This window comes from Penicillium solitum (assembly GCF_028829755.1).
Source record: "Penicillium solitum strain IBT 25940 chromosome Unknown utg000003l_segment0_segment0, whole genome shotgun sequence".
NCBI classification, from domain to species: Eukaryota; Fungi; Ascomycota; class Eurotiomycetes; order Eurotiales; family Aspergillaceae; genus Penicillium; species Penicillium solitum.
The window spans coordinates 3,840,365-3,862,349 of NW_027072123.1; the positions used below are offsets into that span (position 1 = coordinate 3,840,365).

General features: G+C 49.7%; 8 protein-coding genes across 8 annotated transcripts; 3 read left to right on the top strand and 5 right to left on the bottom strand.

The window, feature by feature from the left end:
- Positions 1 to 41: 41 nt before the first annotated feature.
- On the bottom strand, positions 42 to 2,269 carry N7455_005382 (uncharacterized protein; the record flags this gene model as incomplete). The annotated part of the gene is made up of 7 exons (XM_065605022.1): positions 42 to 332; positions 394 to 879; positions 939 to 1,413; positions 1,497 to 1,739; positions 1,818 to 1,980; positions 2,029 to 2,085; positions 2,143 to 2,269. 7 exons carry the CDS (start codon positions 2,267 to 2,269, stop codon positions 42 to 44), a joined length of 1,842 nt encoding a protein of 613 aa, XP_065461922.1.
- A 1,907-nt stretch (positions 2,270 to 4,176) lies between these two features.
- On the bottom strand, positions 4,177 to 5,280 carry N7455_005383 (alpha/beta hydrolase; the record flags this gene model as incomplete). Its single annotated transcript, XM_040955301.2, has 2 exons — positions 4,177 to 4,869; positions 4,940 to 5,280. 2 exons carry the CDS (start codon positions 5,278 to 5,280, stop codon positions 4,182 to 4,184), a joined length of 1,029 nt encoding a protein of 342 aa, XP_040814093.2. The 3' UTR covers positions 4,177 to 4,181.
- Positions 5,281 to 5,758: 478 nt separating this feature from the next.
- On the top strand, positions 5,759 to 8,955 carry N7455_005384 (uncharacterized protein; the record flags this gene model as incomplete). The annotated part of the gene is made up of 2 exons (XM_040955372.2): positions 5,759 to 8,396; positions 8,456 to 8,955. The coding sequence occupies 2 exons, from the start codon at positions 5,759 to 5,761 to the stop codon at positions 8,953 to 8,955; spliced, it is 3,138 nt and encodes a 1,045-aa protein (XP_040814112.2).
- Positions 8,956 to 9,352: 397 nt separating this feature from the next.
- On the bottom strand, positions 9,353 to 13,562 carry N7455_005385 (putative cytosolic regulator Pianissimo; the record flags this gene model as incomplete). The annotated part of the gene is made up of 4 exons (XM_040955459.2): positions 9,353 to 9,625; positions 9,686 to 9,846; positions 9,898 to 11,736; positions 11,799 to 13,562. The coding sequence occupies 4 exons, from the start codon at positions 13,560 to 13,562 to the stop codon at positions 9,424 to 9,426; spliced, it is 3,966 nt and encodes a 1,321-aa protein (XP_040814118.2). The 3' UTR covers positions 9,353 to 9,423.
- A 574-nt stretch (positions 13,563 to 14,136) lies between these two features.
- Positions 14,137 to 16,125, bottom strand: N7455_005386 (prephenate dehydrogenase (NADP(+)); the record flags this gene model as incomplete). Its single annotated transcript, XM_065605023.1, has 7 exons — positions 14,137 to 14,292; positions 14,374 to 14,505; positions 14,563 to 15,162; positions 15,230 to 15,378; positions 15,443 to 15,554; positions 15,614 to 15,674; positions 16,031 to 16,125. The coding sequence occupies 7 exons, from the start codon at positions 16,123 to 16,125 to the stop codon at positions 14,137 to 14,139; spliced, it is 1,305 nt and encodes a 434-aa protein (XP_065461923.1).
- Positions 16,126 to 16,470: 345 nt separating this feature from the next.
- Positions 16,471 to 17,387, top strand: N7455_005387 (40S ribosomal protein uS11). Its single transcript, XM_040955433.2, has 3 exons — positions 16,471 to 16,605; positions 16,673 to 16,745; positions 16,862 to 17,387. Exons 1-3 carry the CDS (start codon positions 16,536 to 16,538, stop codon positions 17,172 to 17,174), a joined length of 456 nt encoding a protein of 151 aa, XP_040814070.1. The 5' UTR covers positions 16,471 to 16,535; the 3' UTR covers positions 17,175 to 17,387.
- Positions 17,388 to 17,828: 441 nt separating this feature from the next.
- On the top strand, positions 17,829 to 19,226 carry N7455_005388 (AAR2 splicing factor family protein; the record flags this gene model as incomplete). Its single annotated transcript, XM_040955333.2, has 1 exon — positions 17,829 to 19,226. One exon carries the CDS (start codon positions 17,829 to 17,831, stop codon positions 19,224 to 19,226), a length of 1,398 nt encoding a protein of 465 aa, XP_040814046.2.
- Positions 19,227 to 19,380: 154 nt separating this feature from the next.
- Positions 19,381 to 21,119, bottom strand: N7455_005389 (branched-chain amino acid aminotransferase, cytosolic). The gene is made up of 4 exons (XM_040955430.2): positions 21,034 to 21,119; positions 20,483 to 20,954; positions 19,800 to 20,401; positions 19,381 to 19,737 (listed from the first exon to the last, which is right to left on the bottom strand). Exons 2-4 carry the CDS (start codon positions 20,895 to 20,897, stop codon positions 19,564 to 19,566), a joined length of 1,191 nt encoding a protein of 396 aa, XP_040814183.2. The 5' UTR covers positions 20,898 to 20,954; positions 21,034 to 21,119; the 3' UTR covers positions 19,381 to 19,563.
- Between the last annotated feature and the right edge of the window lie 866 nt (positions 21,120 to 21,985).

Genomic DNA, 21,985 nt, shown 5'->3' on the forward strand with positions numbered 1-21,985 from the left:
CTCTTGTCTAGCGCTCTTTCATTCCAAAGACTCATATCCCACTAACCTGACATCCGTTTGTTCCCAAACTCAGCGGAAAATCGGTTCCCAAACTGCGTACGGTCCAAGTACTCCCGACACTCCCGGATGCCAGCATCGTATTGACACATACCTTCCTGGAAGGCCTCCATAGCACCACATATCACTTCCATTGAATGCCGAATTTCTCGGTTCATATAATACATGCCCATCCCACTGCCCTGCGCGGAATTCCGCACAACAGACAGTTGAAACTCGGCCGCTAGCGCCAGAGGGCGCATGATAATTACGCTCATGGCCCGATACATGGGGACCTAGAAGCTATCAGCACTGACAGGAAACCCGGAGCCTGTAGAAAAATTACGAGGTACGCACATGAGCAGGATTCAATACGTCTGCCTGTAGCAGTACGTCACACATAGCGTTTGCTGCCAAGACTCCCGTTTTCTCACTTTCCCCCACCACGGGCCCTAGGAAGGATGCCTTTTTCACGTTCACAATGGCTGCCTTGTAAAGGGTGATGCGTGCGCCGAAAGTGACGACTAGTGTCAGCACGCGCAGCTCCTTGTCCGGCTCCGTTTGCAGAGAACACCCGGATAAAGCGGAAATTATCATGCCGATCATGTTCTCGATACGTTCGTGGGCGAGACAGAAATTGTAGTCTGGGGCGCCTCTGCCCGAAACATTTGCCTCGGTCATCTGGTGATGTTGCTCTGTGAACGCGGCCAGTCGCATGGCGAGGACAAATATGGCTAGAGAGGAGAGTTTGTTGTTCTTAGGGTGTGTGGCTGCTTCTGATAGGAATATCTGAGGGATATCTCCGTCACGCTCTGTCCAATTGCAGGGGAGTGCGGTTTGAATCTATATGCATTGTCAGTCAGCTTCTATAGAAAGTCTAGACGATTGGGGTCAATACATACAGTCTGTATATCGATAGGCTCACACCGCGGGAATATGGTTGATGCATGACAATGAAAGGCATATGCAATCCATAACGTGTTTCGAGACTCGTGGATCTTCTGTAAATTCTGGGGTGGATCGTCTTGTGTTCTTTTGCGATCGATGATATCAAGTTCAAGCAAACGAATGAGTTGCATGAGTCGCGCCATGGTAATTATGGCTCGTGTGGTGTCTGTCCGCGTGAATTCGTAGCGAGCAATCAGGATTAATGTTTGTGCAGTTTCGAGGTTCAAAAAGGAGGAGTTTCCTATGTGCGTCTCCGCCATTTCAAGATGGGATCTTGCGGTAACATAGTACTGATGCTCGAGGTGTAATGTCGTATTATGTGCGCCTGCCCCGGCCATGGCGACGGCATATTTCAATGCCTGATGCTGATGTAATGTGGCGTATGCGGTCTCATGAAGGAACTCTGTGGTGTCGATGAGGGGCATTTGTCTATGGACTATGTCGATATAGTTATGAAAACTGGAAATCGTGAGAAATAGGATACTAACGGTGACCTGAGATAAAAGACATACAGTTGTTCTGTAGTTGCTGGTGATATCTCGCCCACCTCGTTTCTCAGGTCGGGTTGCGCATTCTGCTGCATAGTCCGCTGGGCCACATGAAGCGGTTCTGAGGGCCATGGGGCCGAGTCACCATAGCCTGACGAGATGGATCGAGGCGCACTAGAATTTAGAGTTTCACATTGGTTACTGCTTTCGGTAGAGACATCTCGGTCAAGTAACCCATCTAGGGGATCAAAGTCCATGGCATGATCCCTATCACATATCAACCATATCAGTGTCCATTCCGCCCTGATTCCAAAAATAAAAATAAAAGGGTTTGTACAATCTTACCAAGACTCCAGATCAGGTGGTATAACGAGATCTCCCAGCGTGGTCTCGGTGGTTAATGGTAGCGCCTGGGGAGGGCTGTTGTTGCTTCTAGAATTCAAAACAGGTGCGACCAGTTCAACAGGAAAGGTCATATCCTGCTTATGCAACTTGGACTCTGCCAGGCCTATGGAAAGTCAGTATCCCCTCGGTATACTATACTCAGGATACATACGCAATCGTGATTGTAGACTTCTGAGCTCGGAGTTGATGCGTGTCACCTCCCCGCTAGCTGATGGATATGCACATGTTTGACCCGTCCTTTTGCACCGACCACATTGGGGTTTACCCCTGTCACAGCGTACTTTACGCTCTCGACAGAGGTCGCAGGTGGTGCGTTTTAGGTGAGACAGATTTGTGAAGAGTTGCAAGCTGGGTTCAAGGGTAGAGGTATTGGTGAGGGAGCGGGGATCCATGAGTGGCTATGTGTCATATAAATGCAGGATAAGCTAGGGTGTGTTTAATTCGTTTTGGTGCAGACCCCTGGTTTGAGGAATAATCCTAGACTGAATGCTCATCCTATATAAGTACTAGGTGTGCTCGGCGGCCCCCAACACAGTACCTATGAATCATGCGTGCGTGTCTTACATTGATAACTTCTCTCGACTGGGGATGACGCTTTAAGCTCTGATAGGCCTTGCTAGGTGGGCTGCCGAAAGGATTTTTTGGTGCGGTTTTAGCTTGCAGTTGCATTACAAAGTTGGTGCATCGTTAGATCATAACACTAAAGCCGAAAGAGGAATAAGGCAGGGGCTTAGGAGGGCACTTGGGCCAATGATTCAAATTATCAGCCAGAAGATGACACGTGATGATTACCCTCAAAGTGAGAAGTGAGAAGTGAGACGGGCCAGTAATCATATTACAGGACGAAGAATGCGCTCGTCTGTATACGGAGTACACCACAGTACGGAGTACATCACGGGCGCTTGCATTAGGGCCAAGAACTCTGCGGCTGAGCTCACTTCTCGTATGGATATGCATGTACATTAATAGTAGTGGTTGCGAAGGCCCCCATGGGTTCAATGTTTATGTTTTATGCCTTTCATTACCTTACTAGTTCCACATTACATTCGTACTTTTTACCTGCTAATACAGAAAGGTGTTCATTCCCTGTTAGTATTAATCTATGAAAGGAATTGGATAAAAAGCCCTAGAAATGGTAGAAATAGTAGAAATGATAGAACTAAGCCAGATTGGATATGAAATCCGATGCTTTTCTTCGTCCACGAGCCCACGAGTCCACCCATGGACCTCGCTCGGGATGATCCATGGATGGATCCATATACAGATCGCTTACTAATACGCCTCCTCCGACCGAGGAGGCCCAGGCACCTTCCAAGGCTGATACCTGTAGGTAGAAGTCAAACTCTAGTCTCGATCTTCCCGAACTAAACAATCCGTGAGTAAAATAAAATGGATATAACTAATAGAGAAGGCCAGAAGAGAAGTTCATCTATTCCCTAGTGAGCGCTGCTACCGCTATAATTTAAGAATATACTTAGTATAGTATACTTCCATGTGGATGTCCACTCCTTACACATGTACTTCCATACATATATGGATGAACCCGTGGACCTACATAGGTACCGGGCTAACTAGCTAACTACATAAGCAACCAAGTGATATAAACGAAAACTATAAAGTATGTAGCCCCCGGCCGGGGCTGGACCTCGGGATCTGGTCAAATCTGGGGGGATCCGTGCCCCCCGCCAAGACCCCTCAAGGACTCCACCCCTGGAAGCCCGTAATACCCGCAAATTCCTGTCGATCCCCACCCCCCCCCCCCCCCAAATCATATCGCGAATATCTTTCCCGCTCCGTCAGCGCTAAGGTGTGATGGAACGTGCTTTAACTTTATCCCTGTACCTACCAACGTACTTCGTACTTCGTACATTTGGATGTATTCGAAACACGTGTTCAGCCGCATTCGACCTCGGGATGTTCTGGACCGAGATCGGAAAAACGGTCTTATCTGCCTCCAATTGGTTTTACCTTCATCAGCCCAACACAGACGATCTCATGCGCGAAATCATTGGACCGCGAATGGTGCATTAATTGATCACACTCTCATTTGCCCATGCATTTCTTATTCTTGGGAAATGTCGAACTTTATATATTCTCTACACAGAATGAGCAACACTCAGACTAGCCTAACGGAGGGAATAGGAGGATATTACCTACATGTACGGAGTACCTAGGTAGGTATTACACTTAGGTAACTACCAATGATATGAATGATACAAATCAAACCAAAATTTTAATTATTTCACTGCTAGATGGTTGCCTAGTGGTAGACTTCCTCTCGTAAACATTTGGAATTTTCCTTCATCACACCGAGTTACTCAATTTCTCCTGCATGAACTCTAAGCTCACCGCACGTGCCTCTTCAGCGACTGGCAGACCAGCAAACGCAGTGAAACCATGAGTTGCACCAGGGTAGATCTTGACAATCGCCTCCCCACCGGCAATGCTCCACTTGGAACTCATCAAGATGGTCTCATCAAGCAATGGATCCTCAGTCCCACAAAGGAAGAGAGCGGGAGGCAACGATCCCACGGGGGAGGCAGCAACCAGTGCCGGGAGGTCCTCGTATAATGGGGACACACAAGGATGTTTCCGCTCGGCAGTGCTCATGCCCGGCACATACGCGCTGTTGAACCGCTCCATGATTGCCAAATTGATCATGAGGGGCTTAGTCGAAGTTGCGATCGTCGGAAGCCCGAGACCTAGATCAAATAAGCCGTAAGGCAGAACGAGACCCGACAATTTGAAAGACGACCGGGATCGCAATAGATGTAAGGCAGATAGAGTGGCGAGACAGCCACCCGCGGATTCTCCACCGATAAATTGGAGGGGGCCGCCATACACCTCCACCGCATGATCCACCATGTACTCGGCGGCATCGATGGCATCATGTACGGGCGCTGGGTAGGGATGCTCGGGGGCCAAACGGTATCCGACTGAAATGGCCGTTAGCTGGCACTCGTTGGCGTATGCCCGGAGGCTGCTATCGGAACTGTGAAAGAACATCAATATTTTATTTACGTTGGAGGGGGAGAGGGATCGGCGGAGGGGCTAATTCTCACTCCTTGTGCGTTGCCAACACGAAACCACCACCATGGAAGTGCAGGAAGATGCCTTTGCTGGGCTGGCCATTATCGGGCTTGTAAACACGGATAGGGATCTCGCGACCAGCCTCGCGGGAAGGAAAAGTGCTATCAGTAGCTCCCAGGAGGTAGACGGGCATGGGCAGCGGCGTCTGACCGAGTTCCCGCATCTCACGATATTTTGTGATGCCTACCTCCCACCATCGGGGCCCTTTGCTGGTGATGCTTTCCAGGAGAGCTGCGGCTTGCTTGGTTGCTTCCGTGACTTTCTCCGGCTGGAACTTGGAGGTTTCAAGGGTGATATCGCTAGTGATCGGCATTTTGAAGGGTCTTTGGATCAATGAGCTTGTGAATGAATATGAAATACAAAGGGAAATTTTAGGAAAGTTCTTTCGGGAAAGAAATCCTTTCAGATTCTGAGGACCCTAGAAATCGATTTATCTACTCCCAGTTTTCTTTGTTCTCCCTACCGGGTCCACTAGACACACATCGTCCTATCGGGGCCATCATCGCCAAATGCAGCTATGCAAAGTTGAGTTAGTCTCGGGGATCTCCCCGAGCAGCCAGTAATGTGTGAGCCGACGGGGAATTTGTCGGGTCATGTCTTAGTTTCTTTCTGTAACGGCCGCCCCAACTCGGGTCTTCTCATGCTGACTTCACGGCCGCCGACCCGATACCTGTTCTTCAGAAATATCCGACGAGGGCTTCATGTAGTAGTACACCTTTGGGGGCTATATTGTGTAGATTTATATGTGTGAAATGTCCCTTTCTATTGTCACTTCCACCAAAATAAACAACATGAGGATTCTTACCGAAGTAGTCGACCGTCTGGCAGCCGAACAGCCAGACGGTCTCTGGGTGAAGGCTGGGGCATTAGACAATGGAGTTCTATCCTGGAGTGACATTACCTGGTCCCAACTAGCCAGCGTGGTGGACTACATGTCGCATTGGATGGAAGCTCGACTTGGACCCCCAGCAGAAAACGAGACTATGGGGTATATGGGAATTAGCGATATCCGATATCCCATCATGATCCTCTCTGCAATGAAGATGGGGTACAAGATTCTCCTAGCATCGCCCCGTAACTCTCAAGATGCCCAAGTTTCTTTGCTCAAATCGACACTATGCAAAAGCTTCCTCCATACACCCGAATTCGCCCCCCAGATGCAAGCCTTGGCTATGCACCATTCAGAACTCAACCCTGTTGAGATTCCATCTTTAAATGAGATCTTGCAGCCCGAGCCCGCCTCGAACCCGTACTACAACTTTCACCGTCCTCGAGGGGATGATGTTGCACTTATCTTACACTCTAGCGGGTCAACAGGCCTGCCCAAACCTATCTTCATCCGGGCCGGAGCCCTGGCAGCCGTGGATACCATCACATCCATGTCCGCTCCAATCGGTCGCAGAAATATGCATGACGAACTATTCGCTCCTACGCTGATGGTGTCGATGATGCCATTTTTTCACATAATGGGAATCGTGACGCTAGCCCGCTCCATATATCACCAAGGTCCATTGACTCTGTTGCCACCCGGGCAGCCAGTGACAGCAGATCTATTGATTAATGCGATAATGCAGGAGAGGCCAAGCGTGGCAGCATTCGCACCGTCCATCCTAGAAGAAATGTGCAAATTACCCAATGGCCTCGAGGCGTTGTCTACGCTAGACTACGTTTTCTACGGTGGTGCTCCACTGGCGCGCTCCTGTGGTGATCAAATCACACGAGTCACCAACTTGCAAGTCTCCATTGGCAGTACGGAGATTTTGAACGCGCCCAACTACCTAACCCAGGAACCGGATGACTGGGAGTACTTTGAATGGAGTGCCGAAGCAGGGATTGTCATGGAGCCGGCGACGGAGCACTCATTTGAGATGGTGATCAAACAGAAAATGGATCGACGACATCAAATTGTCTTCCACAATTTCCCTGAGCTCTCCGAATGGCGTACCAAAGATTTATTCGAGCAACACCCTACCAAACCCAACCTCTGGCGATACGTCGGAAGACTTGACGATCTTCTGGTATTCAGCAACGGGGAGAAAACGAATCCTGTGGCGTTTGAAAAAACCATAGAGGGACACCCGTGGGTGCAGGGAGCGCTCGTCGTGGGTTCTGGCCAGTTCCAGGCTGGTTTGATCATAGAACCACACGCAGATCGGAAGGGAGCAGACGACGAAGCTTTCTTTGACGAGATCTGGTCGTGGGTGGAGAAGGCCAATGCTGGGTGTCCAACTCATGCAAAGGTGTGGCACTCCATGACCATGGTGGCTACCCCGGAAAAGCCTTTCAAGCGTTCAGCCAAAGGCTCCATCATGCGCAAAGCGACGTATGAGCTGTATGAGCCGGAGATCGCACAACTATACAAGCGACAGGATGAGTTCTCGATTCACGAATCCGATGTCATCGACGGTCCAACCGACCTCGCCAGTATCAAGTCTGTACTCAGAACGGCACTGCGTACATGTCTAGCATCGTCTAGCCGCGAATACACCGACAACGATGACATCTTCGTTGGTGGATTTGATTCCTTGCGCGTGCTGCAGATGAGCAAAATCCTCTCAAGAATCTTCCGTGTGGGAGTGTCAAGTCAAGCATTCTGTCCGCCACGGTTGATATACAATAACCCAACCATAAACCAACTATCTCGAGCCATCCAGCAGAGAATCACCCACAACGACCATAACGCTATTAAAGTATCGCCAACCTTGATGTCGAGAGAAGAGAAGATGTCAGCAATGATATACAAATACACAAAATTGCTCCCCGCCGCCCCGGTAACTGACATCCCACCTCCATCTGGGAAATACAAAGCAATCCTGACTGGTTCCACGGGCTCCCTCGGTACATATCTTCTCCACTATATGCTACAAAGCCCATTATTTGAACGTATTTACTGTTTCAATCGCTCGGCAGATGCCGAATCCAGACAAAGGAAGAGCCTGCGTGACCGAGGACTTGATGTGGACGACCTAGCCGAAAAGGTTGATTTCCTCACTACAGACCTAACTCAGGCGCAATTCGGTCTTTCCTCTAGCAAATACCAGGAGCTTCAAGAAAACGTCAATGTGTTCCTTCACAATTCTTGGCCTGTCAACTTCAACAACAGTCTGGAATCTTTCGAGTCGACCGCTATCATCGGGGTACGCCAATGCATTGACTTTGCATTGTCCGCGACGCATCGTCCTCATATCATGTTCTCTTCTTCCATCGCCAGTGTCGGGAACCAGCATATCATTCGAGACGATGGCCCTATTCCTGAAATATTCGAGGACGATGTCTGTCTTCCACTAAGACAGGGATACGGGGAATCTAAGCACGTCGCCAGTTCTATTTTATTCCGGGCAGCGAGGAAATCGGGATTTAGAGCAACTGTTCTCCGTCTGGGGCAGTTAGGAGGTCCGAAGGACGGGACTGGAGCTTGGAATAAAGCTGGTAAGTAGTGGTCTACACATTTCATACACCTCCGGAGAATTACTAACCAAAAATCAAAGAATGGCTTCCGACCTTGGTTGAGACATCCAAGTCTTTACAAAAGATTCCAAGCACTCTTGGAGGCCACGACGCAATCGACTGGGTTCCCGTGGATGTCGCGGCTCAATCTGTGATAGAACTCACATTGTCCCGACTTGAGGACGACTTGACCAAAAATCAACTATTCGACTGCTTTAATATTGTTAATCCGCATATTGTCCAATGGAATGATCTGGTGCACACCGTCTCTGATTTTTATCACAAGCAGGGATGTGCCATGGAGGTAGTCGAATACAACGACTGGCTGAATGCGTTGAAGCAGATCGACCCTGTCTCCGAAAATATCGATAAATACCCAGGAATTAAGCTGGCCGAATTCTATGAAGATATGGGGCAGTTGGAGAACCGGAAGGTACACCTTGCTACAGACCGGTCGGTGCTCAAGAGTAGTAGCTTGGCCAATCTGCAGCCTCTCGATGGTCAGCTTGTTGAAAGATGGCTGGAGCGCTGGGCCTTTTGATAGGAGCAGACTGTGACGTTAGACTATTGTTAATACAAGGATTTGATTCCACATCATCGCTCCCCTACTCTTCATTGATCTTTTGCGACTTCAGTGGATCTCTAGATACTGCGATGATCCTGGCAACCCCGTAGCTAACTGTCTTTCCAAAGAGGCCGTATAGTCCGAAAAGTCAAGCCAAGTACGTACCTACATACCTAAGTAGAAGAACGTGGCTCACTAAGCATCAGCATTTAAGGGCAAATAAAATACAAGGGAGACCAGGATGACACAAGTTTGCTGGACCGAGGTCAAAATTTTATGGATCTACGCCGGTTAAGAAAGTGATATCCAGGATTTTTGGAGGTCATAGATTGAACATGCGTAAATCGTCGCTCAGAATACAAAAAGCCAGGCACCCAATCAGCCGTCTTGCGGGGTATATTGGCAGGACAGGAAAGTTCAAATGAAAGGAAATGATCAAGGGGGTTATTCTGACTGGGAAGTAGTTGACGAGTCCGATTCTGAGTCGGAATCTTCATCGAGGACGATCCGTCGCATGACGCTCTTGTCGAATAAGTCCAAGGCGAAACGTCGAGCTGGGAGTCTGTAGTGATGACTCTCCAGGATGCATAAAGTCTTGCGGAAGAGATGGGCTTGGTGGAAGCGCTCGGGTTGTTTGGACTTTAGTCTGTGGTTGAGAATTGTGAGCAAATGTGAGAAGTCGTAGAATGAAAACTGGGGGTCTTACATGTGGAGATCAGAAGCAGCTCGTTTGGAGAGCACGGTGTTGCCCATATCAACGATCAACTTCAAGATCCGTTGATTGGCGGGGTCGGAGTCGGTGGTGGCTTCCTTGAGTTTCTCCTTGGGAGTTCGCTTCGATCTGTAATCAAAGCCAGGGAATGAAATCTAAATGGATGAGCATAATGAGACGAAAGCGAACGGACGGATGATACTCACCAAGAATAGTTTTCGGAAATCTGTAGGGAGGCAAAGTCCCAGTGAATCACCCTTTTGGTCAACACCGGAATCCCAGCCCAAACCCCGCAGGACTTGAAGTCCGTGTCGACTGCGAGAGATCAAACCCAAAACGAAGAAAGCAGTGCCTCGCATAGTGAGAACTCCGGCACTGGTTGCTATTTGCACGATACGTTGGATGATCTCAGCATCCAAGAATGGTGCGCCAAGCTCCATTGAGCCGACATTACCGACAGCCCAGAGACATCCTTTAGCTTTGAGAAGCATTTCGTTGTCTTCTTCGTCCAGCCTGAAATCACGAATCGTCCAAGCAAACTCATTGAAGTGACCTGACTGCTCCAGCAGCTTACACCCCTCGGCAGTTCGTGCAAGTTCTCGGTAGAAATGCGGTGGTACCAACCCAATATCCTGGAGGTCCACCAGATCCTCGGGGACAAGGCTGCCACGCCGTGGTTGCTCAACGTAGGCTCGGGAAAGAGCAGCCTCAACAAGTCCAACATAGCTATCGTTGCGACCAAGGAACCAGTCGTCCATCTCTTGAGTGATGTAATCGAGGCCATCCAAATAGTGATAACCCACGGAAGTCGATAGGAACCGGAGAAGTAGGGGTGCACCAATTTCACCCAGATGATCGAGGGAAGGTCGACATTTGACCACGAACTCAAGATAATCCCTTTGGTTGCATGCCTCTTCTAGGATTTTCACGGCAACCTGACAGACCGTGACCTCGGGATCGTACAATTGGGTGACGAGAAGTTTGACCACCCATTCTGCATTTCCGATCGCCACATGAGGCGAAAGAGTTACATCCCCAACGGCATATTTTCGCAAGAGTCTCGTTGCAAAGATCCGGATTTCCTTGGAACCAATTGTCAGAGCCTTTGAAAGCATAACCCGGAGATGACTTTCGCGGCTGTAATCCATGTTCCCTAACAAAGTCTGAATGAGATCATTCCGATCTCGCAGCTCAATGATGTGGTAAAACATGTTGAGCATGTGCCATCGTTCCATCATGAGCAGCCCGTTGACATCGCCACTCAATGATCCTAGCATCGCAAAGTAGCCTCCACTCAGAGTATTGGCCATCTGGTCTTTGGAGAAAAGCGGGGACGCAGACGTTAACCCACTCATGCGGTCCAGCTGGGCCAGGCATTCTGCAACCTGACGGAGGAATTTGTTCTCGGCCAAATACTTGGTGCCCTCGGGGGTCGCAACGAGAGTGCGCATGAGAACACAGCCGGTTCGGACATACCGTTGGTTTGCCTTGGTGTTTGGAACCAGAGCAAAGCGATATTTGAAAGGCCGGTAAAATCCAATGAGACGCTTCATGAACTTGGAGCCTTTGATTGCCTCGTCCATTCTTTTTGGGTTTGTGAGAGGTCCCTCCACTAGGCGGTGAATAATGTCCCATTTCCACTTGTTGAAGTTGACGGTGTTCAGGACATGAGTTTCCAGGATGGCATTGCGGAACTGGGTCTCGTCCATGGAAGGACTCATCTTGTCTTTCCCCTGCTCAATGGGAAGCAGAGAACCCGATAAATCAGTCTCCATGTTGTATCGGCCCTGCCCACTGGGATATCCACCAGAACGTGCTAATGTCCGATTGATGCTATCGATTTGGAAAATAGTTGCGGTTGAAAGGTCGTGATTCTCAGTTTCAAAGTCAACGGCGGGTGGGATCAGGTGTGGAAGGACTTGAAGTTTTGCGCTGACGGCTTGGGGTAAGGAATGATGGGCGAGCTTGAGAACCTCTGTTAATAGCAGAGTTGCTTTACGTCTAAGAGATAGATCCACTTCGTCCTCAATGACATCGGAAAGAACCTGTACGTGGTCAGCTCTTTACTAAACTAGACCTAGAAAAAAGAAGAAAAAAGAATTCATACCTTTGGGAGCCCTGCCTCGACCAAACCAGCCAAGATGAGAGTAGAGAAATGAGCAGTCAGATCGAATCTGTTGCTATTAGTGTCATTGAAAGCGCGGTTGGCTCTCGATGTGTCAAGGTCAGAGCGAAGGTTCGAGACTCTGCCATAAGTTGTGAGTCGTCTGCCCGCAAGGAAGGATGACGACCAGGAGGGAGGCTTTATTCGCAGGGCGTCAAATAATAGCTCCATAATCAGGTCTCGGGCTATGGGGTCATTGTAATGAAGCGAATCAAGGAGAGAACGTAACGGTTGCGAGTCATGTCTTGCAAGAATAACCAGCCCGGGCCAAGTCTTAAGCATCGCAGAAATTGCTCGCGCTGCAGACTTTAATCGCCCATTGCGTAGTGTGTCGGATAATGAATCCGTGAAAGGCGTAAGGACAGCTTCAAGTTCAGATCCTTGGAGAAACTTTCGACTGCGGGGTGTGTCCACAACGTGCAGAAAACTGGATATCAGAGATTCTGAGGCGCCGAACGTCCCTTCTGCAAGCGCATCATGCAGAGCAGCGAATCCGCCAGCACAAGCAACCAGTTCAGGATCTTTGACCAACATTTCAGCAAGGGTCATGATTGAAATATTCCGAAGACGATCTTCATGATGTTCGGCAACAGCAACGATAGTCCGGACAACGGCGCGTGATATCTCTCGGACACCGTCTTTAACATCCAGGAAACCTCTCACGAACTTCAATGCCTGTTCCCTTTCAATGCTTGCCTTAGTTTCTTTTACCAGGGACAATATCACGAGCTCATCGGTATGGAGCGTTCTGATGGTCTGTAGGGATTTGCGATCAGCGATGGCATAGCGTGTTAATCTATAACCCGCAGCTACCACCTCTTTGCTGTCGCTCAAAAGCATGACCTGAACCCGTAGGCCAAAAACAGGCCATGCAAGGTCATACTTCAATGTGGGATGTCGTTTGAACAATTCAACCAAGCTGTTGGCGCGCTCGACATAGAAATCAGGAGACATCCCCTCTATCTCCAACGCCTGCAGCGTTTCCGAGAGAACATAGGTTGGCGATTCTACGTCACCCTCGCCATTTTCTTCCCCGTCGCCGTTGACCGAGCCGATGGTGTCCTTGTTTCGAGATGGCGATCGCATGGGGCTAGCTTGGAAAAGGCTCGAAAGGCGGCTGCTGCGTGGAGGAGTCGAGGTCGGCGCCTGCGCACGTAATATTTCTTCTTCCAGCTCATGCTGCAATTCGGCCAGCTTGCGGTTCGATGAGCTCAATTCCGACTCAACCTTGAGACGCTGCTCTTTAGTTTGCTTGGGTGGTTTCGCTAGCAGCGCTTCCAGCATATTCTCGGTCCCACTCTTAATCTTCATTTCCTTCGCGATCCTGTCTCGAAGGAAAGCCTGTCGTTGCTCGGTTGTGTGAAAATCCTCCTCGTCGATCGATCTGCTGGCACGCCTATTGTATTGGCCGTCCGCCCGGGGTGTGACACTGCGTGAAGTTGTGCTTTTGAGCTCCGCGCTGAAGCTACCTGGTCGACCGCTGGAGGGTACCAACGAGGGAGCTAATGAGGGCACAAATGATCCTCCCCGCCCGCCCATGTTGCTGCTCCCTCCAGACTCGGATCGCCTGTTCCTCCCAATTCGTGATACACCATCCTGCCAGCTCCCATCGGCGGAGCCGCCATCTTGACTGAGCGAGGAGCGTCCATCACCCAGTGCACGATGCTGAGTCGACGCGGAGTATGCTGAGTTGTGCCCGGAAGCCATAGAGCTCCATCTAGCCTTGCTGGCTCGCTATCATCTATCGCAGGTGTTCTGAGTATCGGAATGCTGCATTGAGGTCGCTTGTCTTAGTGGGAGGGTCGAGCGGAGCGGAGCAAGGGTAGTATGGGGAAGCGTAAAGGAGGGGCGCAGTCACAGGTCGCCTGATGTTCAAAGGGAGACAGTTTCCATGTCCACCTGTCAGAAGGGTGATCGGATTTTTAGCTTGAACCCAGCAGTGATCGTGAAACTGCTCTTGTTGTCCCACTACGAGGTGCTCGACTGGACCAGATCTGGAGAAACAAACTGATGACTAAGGAATCTTATCGCTCCAGCCAGCCCTGGAGCCCTACGAACACCGCACCATGCGTGAAGAACGGAGTGTTTCTACTGAAGGGATTATTTTTTCTTATTCCAGAAGGTGTGGTCATATCAATTGATTTTCATTTAATTTACGATGGAATCCCAAAATCATACATTCTGATAAAACTACTGGTATCCTCCCGTTCTTCCCAGTCTTGTGATAAAATGGACTCACAGGAATACCTACGTGTAGGTATCTTATACCGTTATCAGTTCATTAGTTGTTGGAGGTGGTCTTCTCCAGGATGGTCTTCATCATCTCATTGCCAAGCGTGGCAGCTTCAGGGAAACGCGGTGCAAAGTACTCCGCAATGCGCTCAAATCGGTGACGGTAGGACTCAAAGTCACCGAAAGAAACGCAGTCGGACCATGCCTGGTGAAAGCATCATGTTAGCATGAACTAGCGTGTCTTGCATGGCTCGGACAAGCGCCGGAGATATTGTCCAAAACATACCCTTGCAGCAAACGTGAATTCCAAATCATCCGAGCGGAAGGTGCTGTCATCAATTGCAGTATCCAGTGCCTCCTCGAGGAGATCCTGGTTGCGGAACAAGTATTCGGTCACACCTAACCAGAGACGGAAAAGCTTCCCAGTATTAATATAAGTGGTCTAGCAATATCCTCACCATGACTGGGTACATACCGGTGTGGAACAGATCATATGATCATAAGGGACAATGCCGAGTTTCGACCAGCAGTCAACAATAGCAAGCAGGCTGAGATGGCTGTTCGGCGGCGCCTTCTCACGCGGCCGATTGGACAGAGAGAACCGGTCCAGTACCTCGTCCTTCAGCAACAGATCTTGGCCTTCGGAGCCAGGTCTGAAAACTGACGCACCTGCAGCCTTCACCCGACGTTTGAGCTCCTCCCTCTGCCCTCCAATCATCAGTTTGTACAAGTCAGTGACTGACTCGGCGTACTGGCGAATTTGCTGCTTCGCCGCTGGGTTGAGGATGGCAAGCCCGGCATAGACGTGCCATTTGTTTGAGTATATGCGCAAGGTAATATTGATCTTGACATTCTCGATACCGCCCACCCATCGTCCATGCTCCCAGGGGAACTGAGTGTTGGCCTGCCATGCGGTTCCCATGCTCAGGAAAGCAGCATGGGTGACAGCCTGTGTATCGGCGGTGATACGATCGTGCATCTCGCCGGTGAGATGGACATGTTTGGAGCCGAACGAGGAGAGGATGTTTTCAACGAATTTGAGGCTTTCGTCCGATGCTCTGTGTTGGATGAGGACCTAGATCACTGGGTTACTAATGCATGTCCGGTGAAAGTATAGAATCCAGGCTCGAGGTTGCCCATACCAGAGGTTGGCCTTGCGGATTCACTTTGGGGCCGTGTAGCGAATGGCAAGATACAATCTCTACATCCGCGGGCAGGTGTTTTTCGAATGCGGCGAGCTCTGGAGCCTTGCAGGACGTTTGACCACCGACGATCGCACCGACCTTGGTTGCTTGAATCGGAGTCAGAATCAACGTGGATTAGAAGCAGACTAGCGGCTCTGGTTCGAGACATACATAATCCGTACTGCGCCACGACCTTGTCGATGACTCCAGCCTCTACACTGTACAGAATGTAATCGCTAATTCTTGAGACGAGATGTCCATTGGGAAATATGGTGACTCCTTTCTATATATACAATGAGCTTCTTGAGCTTTGAGTGGCATAATCCCAGCCGGGGGACGTACTTGAGAAGCGAACTCTTGTTTTAAAGATTCAAAATTCTCAGGTCTATCACACGCGTTTATCCTTGATATCAAAATGCCAAGTTAGTTATTTCAGGTCTAAAAGGATTAGTCGTAGGCTTGATGCGAATCTGTAAAATCTTTTCACTTGTTAGTGGATGTTTTTCAAACAGCAAAGTGAAGGTGTAGAGTGAGATTGAACAGGATCAGACAAAAAAAATTAAGGTAGCGTGGGTGTAACATCACCGACAGCCAGCTGGTTAGCCATCAACCAGAATGGTGTGACAGCGCCAGCCAAACCGTACTCGAGCCAAATGCACTCATGTCATCATTCGAGGGGATGGGCAGATAAAAGAGAGGAAAGATGGCTTACCATTTAAAGCATATTGGGGTGGTGATGTCGAAAAGGGGGCCAGTTACCTCCATCCTGCATCGCTCAGGCGCTGGGCATACATTTTGCCCATATCGCCCATACCAATGATGCCAATCGAGGCATCTTCTTTGGTACGACCCATCGCGACAAGCGCGCCTGGAACTTGTGAGGAATGAGGTGTGACCCTTAAGAGGCAATAACACTAATAACCACTAGAGGTTATTTGGAACTGTTCAAGGTCCAAGCTAGAACTGCTCAAGTCTGGGAAGATCAATTGCAATGTTGGAAGGAAATAAGTTGGGCGAGCGAAAAATTTAAATACTGCGCCGAGCTAACGTTTTCACCGCCCACCGGGCCGACGAGAATCCGCGTACAAATTTGGCACGTCAAACCTGAGGCACCCAACTCGCTTGAGACCTACGAACCAATCAGAGTGCATAATTGTCCCTAGGGCACACACCCACTTTTTTCTTTCAACATCGTGGTGGGATCAGATCCGACTTTTTCTTCCTTTCTGTATTCCATCCACACTAACCACCAACAACAGTCGCAATGGCCCCCAAGACCAAGACCCCCGCTGCCGCTAAGGAGAACGTCTCCCTCGGCCCCCTCGCCGGTGATGGTATGTTTGAAGAAAATTCGAGATGAAGAAGTTGGAAAAAGAACATGGGATCTGACTATCTACACAGGCAAGCTCGTTTTCGGCGTTGCCCGCATCTTCGCCTCCTTCAACGATACCTTCGTTCACGTTACCGATCTTTCGTGAGTCGCCCTCTATCCGCAATTCTCGCGCATTCGAACCACCCAATTGGAGTTGAAATCGAGCGGAATTGAGACGAACGTGACAAAGGATCATGTTGACTGACAATTGATTACAGCGGTCGCGAAACCATCTGCCGTGTTACCGGTGGTATGAAGGTCAAGGCTGATCGTGACGAGTCCTCCCCCTACGCCGCCATGTTGGCCGCTCAGGACGTCGCTGTCCGCTGCAAGGAGCTCGGCATCAACGCCCTCCACATCAAGATCCGTGCCACTGGTGGTAACGGCACCAAGACCCCCGGTCCCGGTGCCCAGTCCGCTCTCCGTGCCCTTGCCCGCTCCGGCATGCGCATCGGTCGCATTGAGGACGTCACCCCCACCCCCTCCGACTCTACTCGTCGCAAGGGTGGTCGCCGTGGTCGCCGTCTGTGAGCGTTTGCGGCTTGGTCTTTCCCTTCCCCTTGCAAGTCATTGCATCGCTGGATTGGAGGCTATTTGCGGGCTTCTCCTGCATCTGTGGATGGAATAAACGCGAGGAACGGCCTTGATCGCCTGGTCTTCAATTTTTTTCATACGCTGAAAATCAACTCTCTCGGGTTTTGATGTTGGATTAGGTAGTGCTAAATCAACAACTTGACCTATATATCTTGGATGATTGTAAGCTCTTGATGAGCCTGATTGTAAAATGATGGTAGCTATACTCCGTAGTACATCTAGACTTCCGAGGCCCGGCGGGGAGCTCCCGTGGGGATCTATGGGAGGGACATGGTCTGGCAGTTCGTAGTTCTTATTGTTGTCATGTAGAAATGTGTTGATTCTGTTATTGTTATTACATTTGTTCTCATAATCTAATAAATTAGTACAGGTTGGCAACGACATCTAGTTTAATTCTACGATGTTCCAAAAGATATATATGGAGAAGATCCAAGTCCGGTTGTTAAGAACCAGAAAAATTTCGCCTCCGCAATAAAAGGTAGGTCAGTATTTATCCGAGAGCTCTCACTTCCAAGTTTTCATTCCCCTCAAAGCTCCAACTTGCGCGCAATCCCCAAACCAAAACCCTCCAGTCCGCACAAAACGGGCGCAATGTCCACCCACCAGCCAACCCCAACAATCCTCCTCCCGGACCTTCCACCAAAAACCCTCGTCGGCATTGACCTCATAACCTTCACATCAACCCCTAACTTCCACGGAATCCGCGACCTTTCCCCAGGATGGCACTTCCTCTATACCGGCGCGACAGAGACCCTCTCCCTACGCAGCGGCGCATGGTTCTACATCGGTGACATCACCACTGCAGGGAAAGGGAGCAACGACACAGCGCTTGTCACGCAAGGCCAAAACAAAAACGGAACCCAGAATGCACCAGCCCCAGAGATCTACATCTGGAAATGGAGCGCGGATACAGAGTCCCTAGTGGCGCTGGACAGTGAAAGCGACTCCGCTCGCCAGGAGAGCATGCGCTACAAGGCGAATCTAGGTTCTGTGTGGCAGAGTGGCGGGTTATTCAAGTATCGCAGCCGGATTGCGGCCTCGATGCTTGTCAAGCCCGTGCCGGAATCAGAATCTGGAGAAAAGAACGAAGAAGACAAACCCAAACCCCACATCGAAGCTCGCATCCAGACCGAAGATGATGCGCAAACCGAAGAGAACGGACGGAGGGATTGGTCTGGGCTAACTGACCGCATTTCACCAACCCTTCTATCGCGCGTTATTGGGAATCCAGAGGTCGATGTGGACGGTCATCCGCGATGGGTGTTATCGTCTGCTTCAACGGCCATCCGAGACGCGGATCATATCCCCGGCGTCGACTCGCCCGCCGAGCCGGAAATAACCGAGGAAGCGGAACGCGAATTCGGCTTTATCCCGGTTGATTTGAAGCGGACGTGGAGAGAAGGCGCTGTCGGGCGCGAAAGGACTGAAGCTGCGAAGGATCGGTCTTGGGCTCTGGGAGACTTGATCGACCGGTATGCTGGGGAGGCTTCTGGAGGGAATCAGTTGCTTGGGGAACTGCAGTTTACTTTCCTCATGGTGCTAACTATGATGAACTATTCGTGTTTGCAGCAGTGGAAGCGGCTTCTTGAGCTCATTCTTACGTCCCGGAGTGCAGTCCTGGATAGAGAGGCGTTTATGAGTGAAGTTATTCGGATATTGTCGTTGCAGCTGCAGCGATGTGATGATGTTGATGGTGGACTGTTTGAGATTGATGGTGATGAGGGCGGGGCTTTCTTGCGCGATCTACTCATGAAGCTGCGTCAGTCGGTCGATGACCTCGTTGGCGATAGTGCATCCGAAGTCAAATTGGAGCTTGACAAGCTTGAAGAGTGGGTGAAGGTGGAATATGACTGGGAGCTTCGTCGCGGGGCTGTTGTTCGCCATGGCATGCTCCAATTGGAGGACGGTGAGCAGGTCGAAATGGACTGGGATGGGAATGACGAAGATGAGGAGACTGGAGAGTATGCCCCGGTGATTGTTGATATGTAGATGCGAAATTAGGACATTGAATTCTGTTCCATTTCTGCGCGCTCATAATATATGTAAAGTAATTTATGATTTCTCTTTGATATCCAGCTCTCAGGTGCAATTACCGGCGTCTTGTTACACTCTACAAATCCAATAATAGCCAAAATGACAAACATCGAATGAAACAGGCCGATATTCTATGAGTGCAGTCTAAAATCTATATACAGTCCAATCCTAGCATCCAAAATACCGACCAACGATGCTAAGCTTCATAACCCCACCTAAGAGGCATCAACAAAAAAAAAACAAACTGCTTGCAAGTCTAAATCTAAAACCATCTATGAATCTTTTTATCCATCTATTGTCCCTCATTATCGATGGTGTAAGCCCAGTCGTGCTCAACCTTGCCGAACATGATAGCCTCGAGCCACGACTTGATCTGCGCGGCGTACCCAGCAGGCTCGCCGTTCGCAGGCAAGGTGTTGATATCAGTTTCCTCGTTGCGGATCATGGCAACAGGGGTAATGAAGTACTAAAAGGATGAGATGTTAGCATATCAACTCCGACAAAGAAACAGACAATTCGTCAACTTACAGCAGTGCCAGAAACGAAGGACTCAACAATACGGCCCTCCTTAGAAGCCTTCTCAATATCATCAATGGTCAAAGTACGCTCGACAGCCTCAAGCGGCGCAAGCTTGCCAACAAAGTTCTGCGACAAACGCTCGCGCACGAGCTCCAGAACACTGCGACGGGTAACACCGGGCAGAATGAGCTGGTTATCAAGAGGAGCAGTAACAAGCTCGAGCTTGCCCTCGGTGTTGTGCCAGATAATGAAGAAGTTACTGGCGCCAGCCTCGGTGACCTGGCGGTCCTGTCCGAACAACCAAAGGATCTGATCGAAGCCCAGAGCCTGGGCCTTGCCGTGAGCTTGCAGGGAAGGACCGTAGTTGGCACCGAGCTTGGCATAGCCGAAGCCGCCGGGCCAGGCGCGGATGTTATCTGGGGAAGAGGCGTAGAGTCTAAGGCCCTTGCGGGGCTCGGCATCGGGGTCCTTCTTCATTTTGGTGAAGTCGGGCCAGGGAACGGCAATAATGAAGAGGAGGGCTTCCTTGGGCACTTGAACGCCGAGGTGGGGACCGTTTCCGATAACGGTGGGACGGATGTAGAGGAACGAACCGGGGTTGGGGAGCCAGCCTAGAGGTGATTATTAGTAAATAGCTCTCATTTATATTGTAGGCGAGGATAGCCTGGGTTCGTTGTAATTTTGGAACTTACGGGGTCCGTCAATTTGCAGCAGCTTGGCGACAAGCTTCTTCACCTCGTCGGGCTTAAATCCGGGCAGCGAGGAGCGCTGCGAGCTGGAGTTCAGACGCTCGCCGTTGCAATCGGGGCGGAACAGACGAAGCTTGCCATCGTATCCGCGGTACACCTTCATTCCCTCGAAACATTCGGTGGCATAGTGCAGGACTGAGGCCGTGGGCGGGATGCTGAGGTTCTGGTAGGGCTTGACCTCGGGGGTCTCCCAGCCCTTGTCTGCGGTCCATTTCACGGTGACCATGTGGTCAGTGCAGTGAGAGTGGCTCAGCTCCTCTGGGGAGCCGGGCAGAGGCACATCGCGCAGGTTGGTTGAGCGAGTGATGTTGAATTTGGAGGCATCCAGCTCGGCAACGTTAGGAGCGACAGAACCCATGATGAGATGGTTGTGGTAGATCAAGGTTCTTTTCTTGGATATGCGGGGGGAGAGGTTCTATGAGTCACAAGACGGTCAACCGATGATCTTAAGGGGAAAATGAAGACAATGAAGACTGCAAGGAGAATGAACCTACCTTTTTAAAATATGTCCACAAAAGAGAAATCCCATTGTTCTTTATAGAAAGCGGTTTGCCCCGGAGAACCTTGGAATGCCCCTCGGAACCGTCTTTGGCCCAAAAAAAAAAGTTTTCAACGCCGAACGGTTCCCGGGGATATCGCCTCATCTCTATTTGCCACGAGAGACATTTCTATATTGCACGACGTACAACATGTGTTGGATGCTGAAAAGGGATTGATCTCTACGACGCCGTGACACCCCGTAAAATTAACTCCCCAAATTCCAGTCGAACTGGCCCTACACTTTACTATGAGCATTCTATGAGGGGTCTCATACTGGCTATCTTAAGGCCCACTTTTGGCATCTCCGAGGATAGCCGCGTTGATATCGATCTAATTCACTTACAATATTGTAGCTTTCTAGCATTGATGTTCTAGGATTTCATTTCATATTCTTAGGGCAAAAGTTGTTGATCTGTGTGACTTCTGTATTCAAAGTCTTGGCGCTTTAGTCTGCATAATCCTTGCACTTGCATCCTTTACCCTTAAGCTTCGGTTTGGATAGTATACAATAGGCATATTACCTTCTATAAAATAGATATGTTTATCATATGCAATTGACCAAGCACGGCAAAATAAAGACGCCATCGAATATCTTTACGGAAATGATATGTTTATACCTATGTTGTAATCTACACCAATCATGATAGCTAAATGGTATTTCCGGCTACACTGCATGATGAACATGAAAACAACCACCCATCTTGAAACTCTACCAACTACCGCAATGATCAAGTGAAGCTATATAATTGGAATCGCCGACAACGATCATGTCCAAAGTAGCTAAATGCTGAGTAATATAGATATTACATAGTACATTGGATATTGTCGACCTTTCTACGTATTATATATAATACAACATGGATCTAGCTAACCTACTAGTTCCATCAAAACTAAACCAAAAAGATG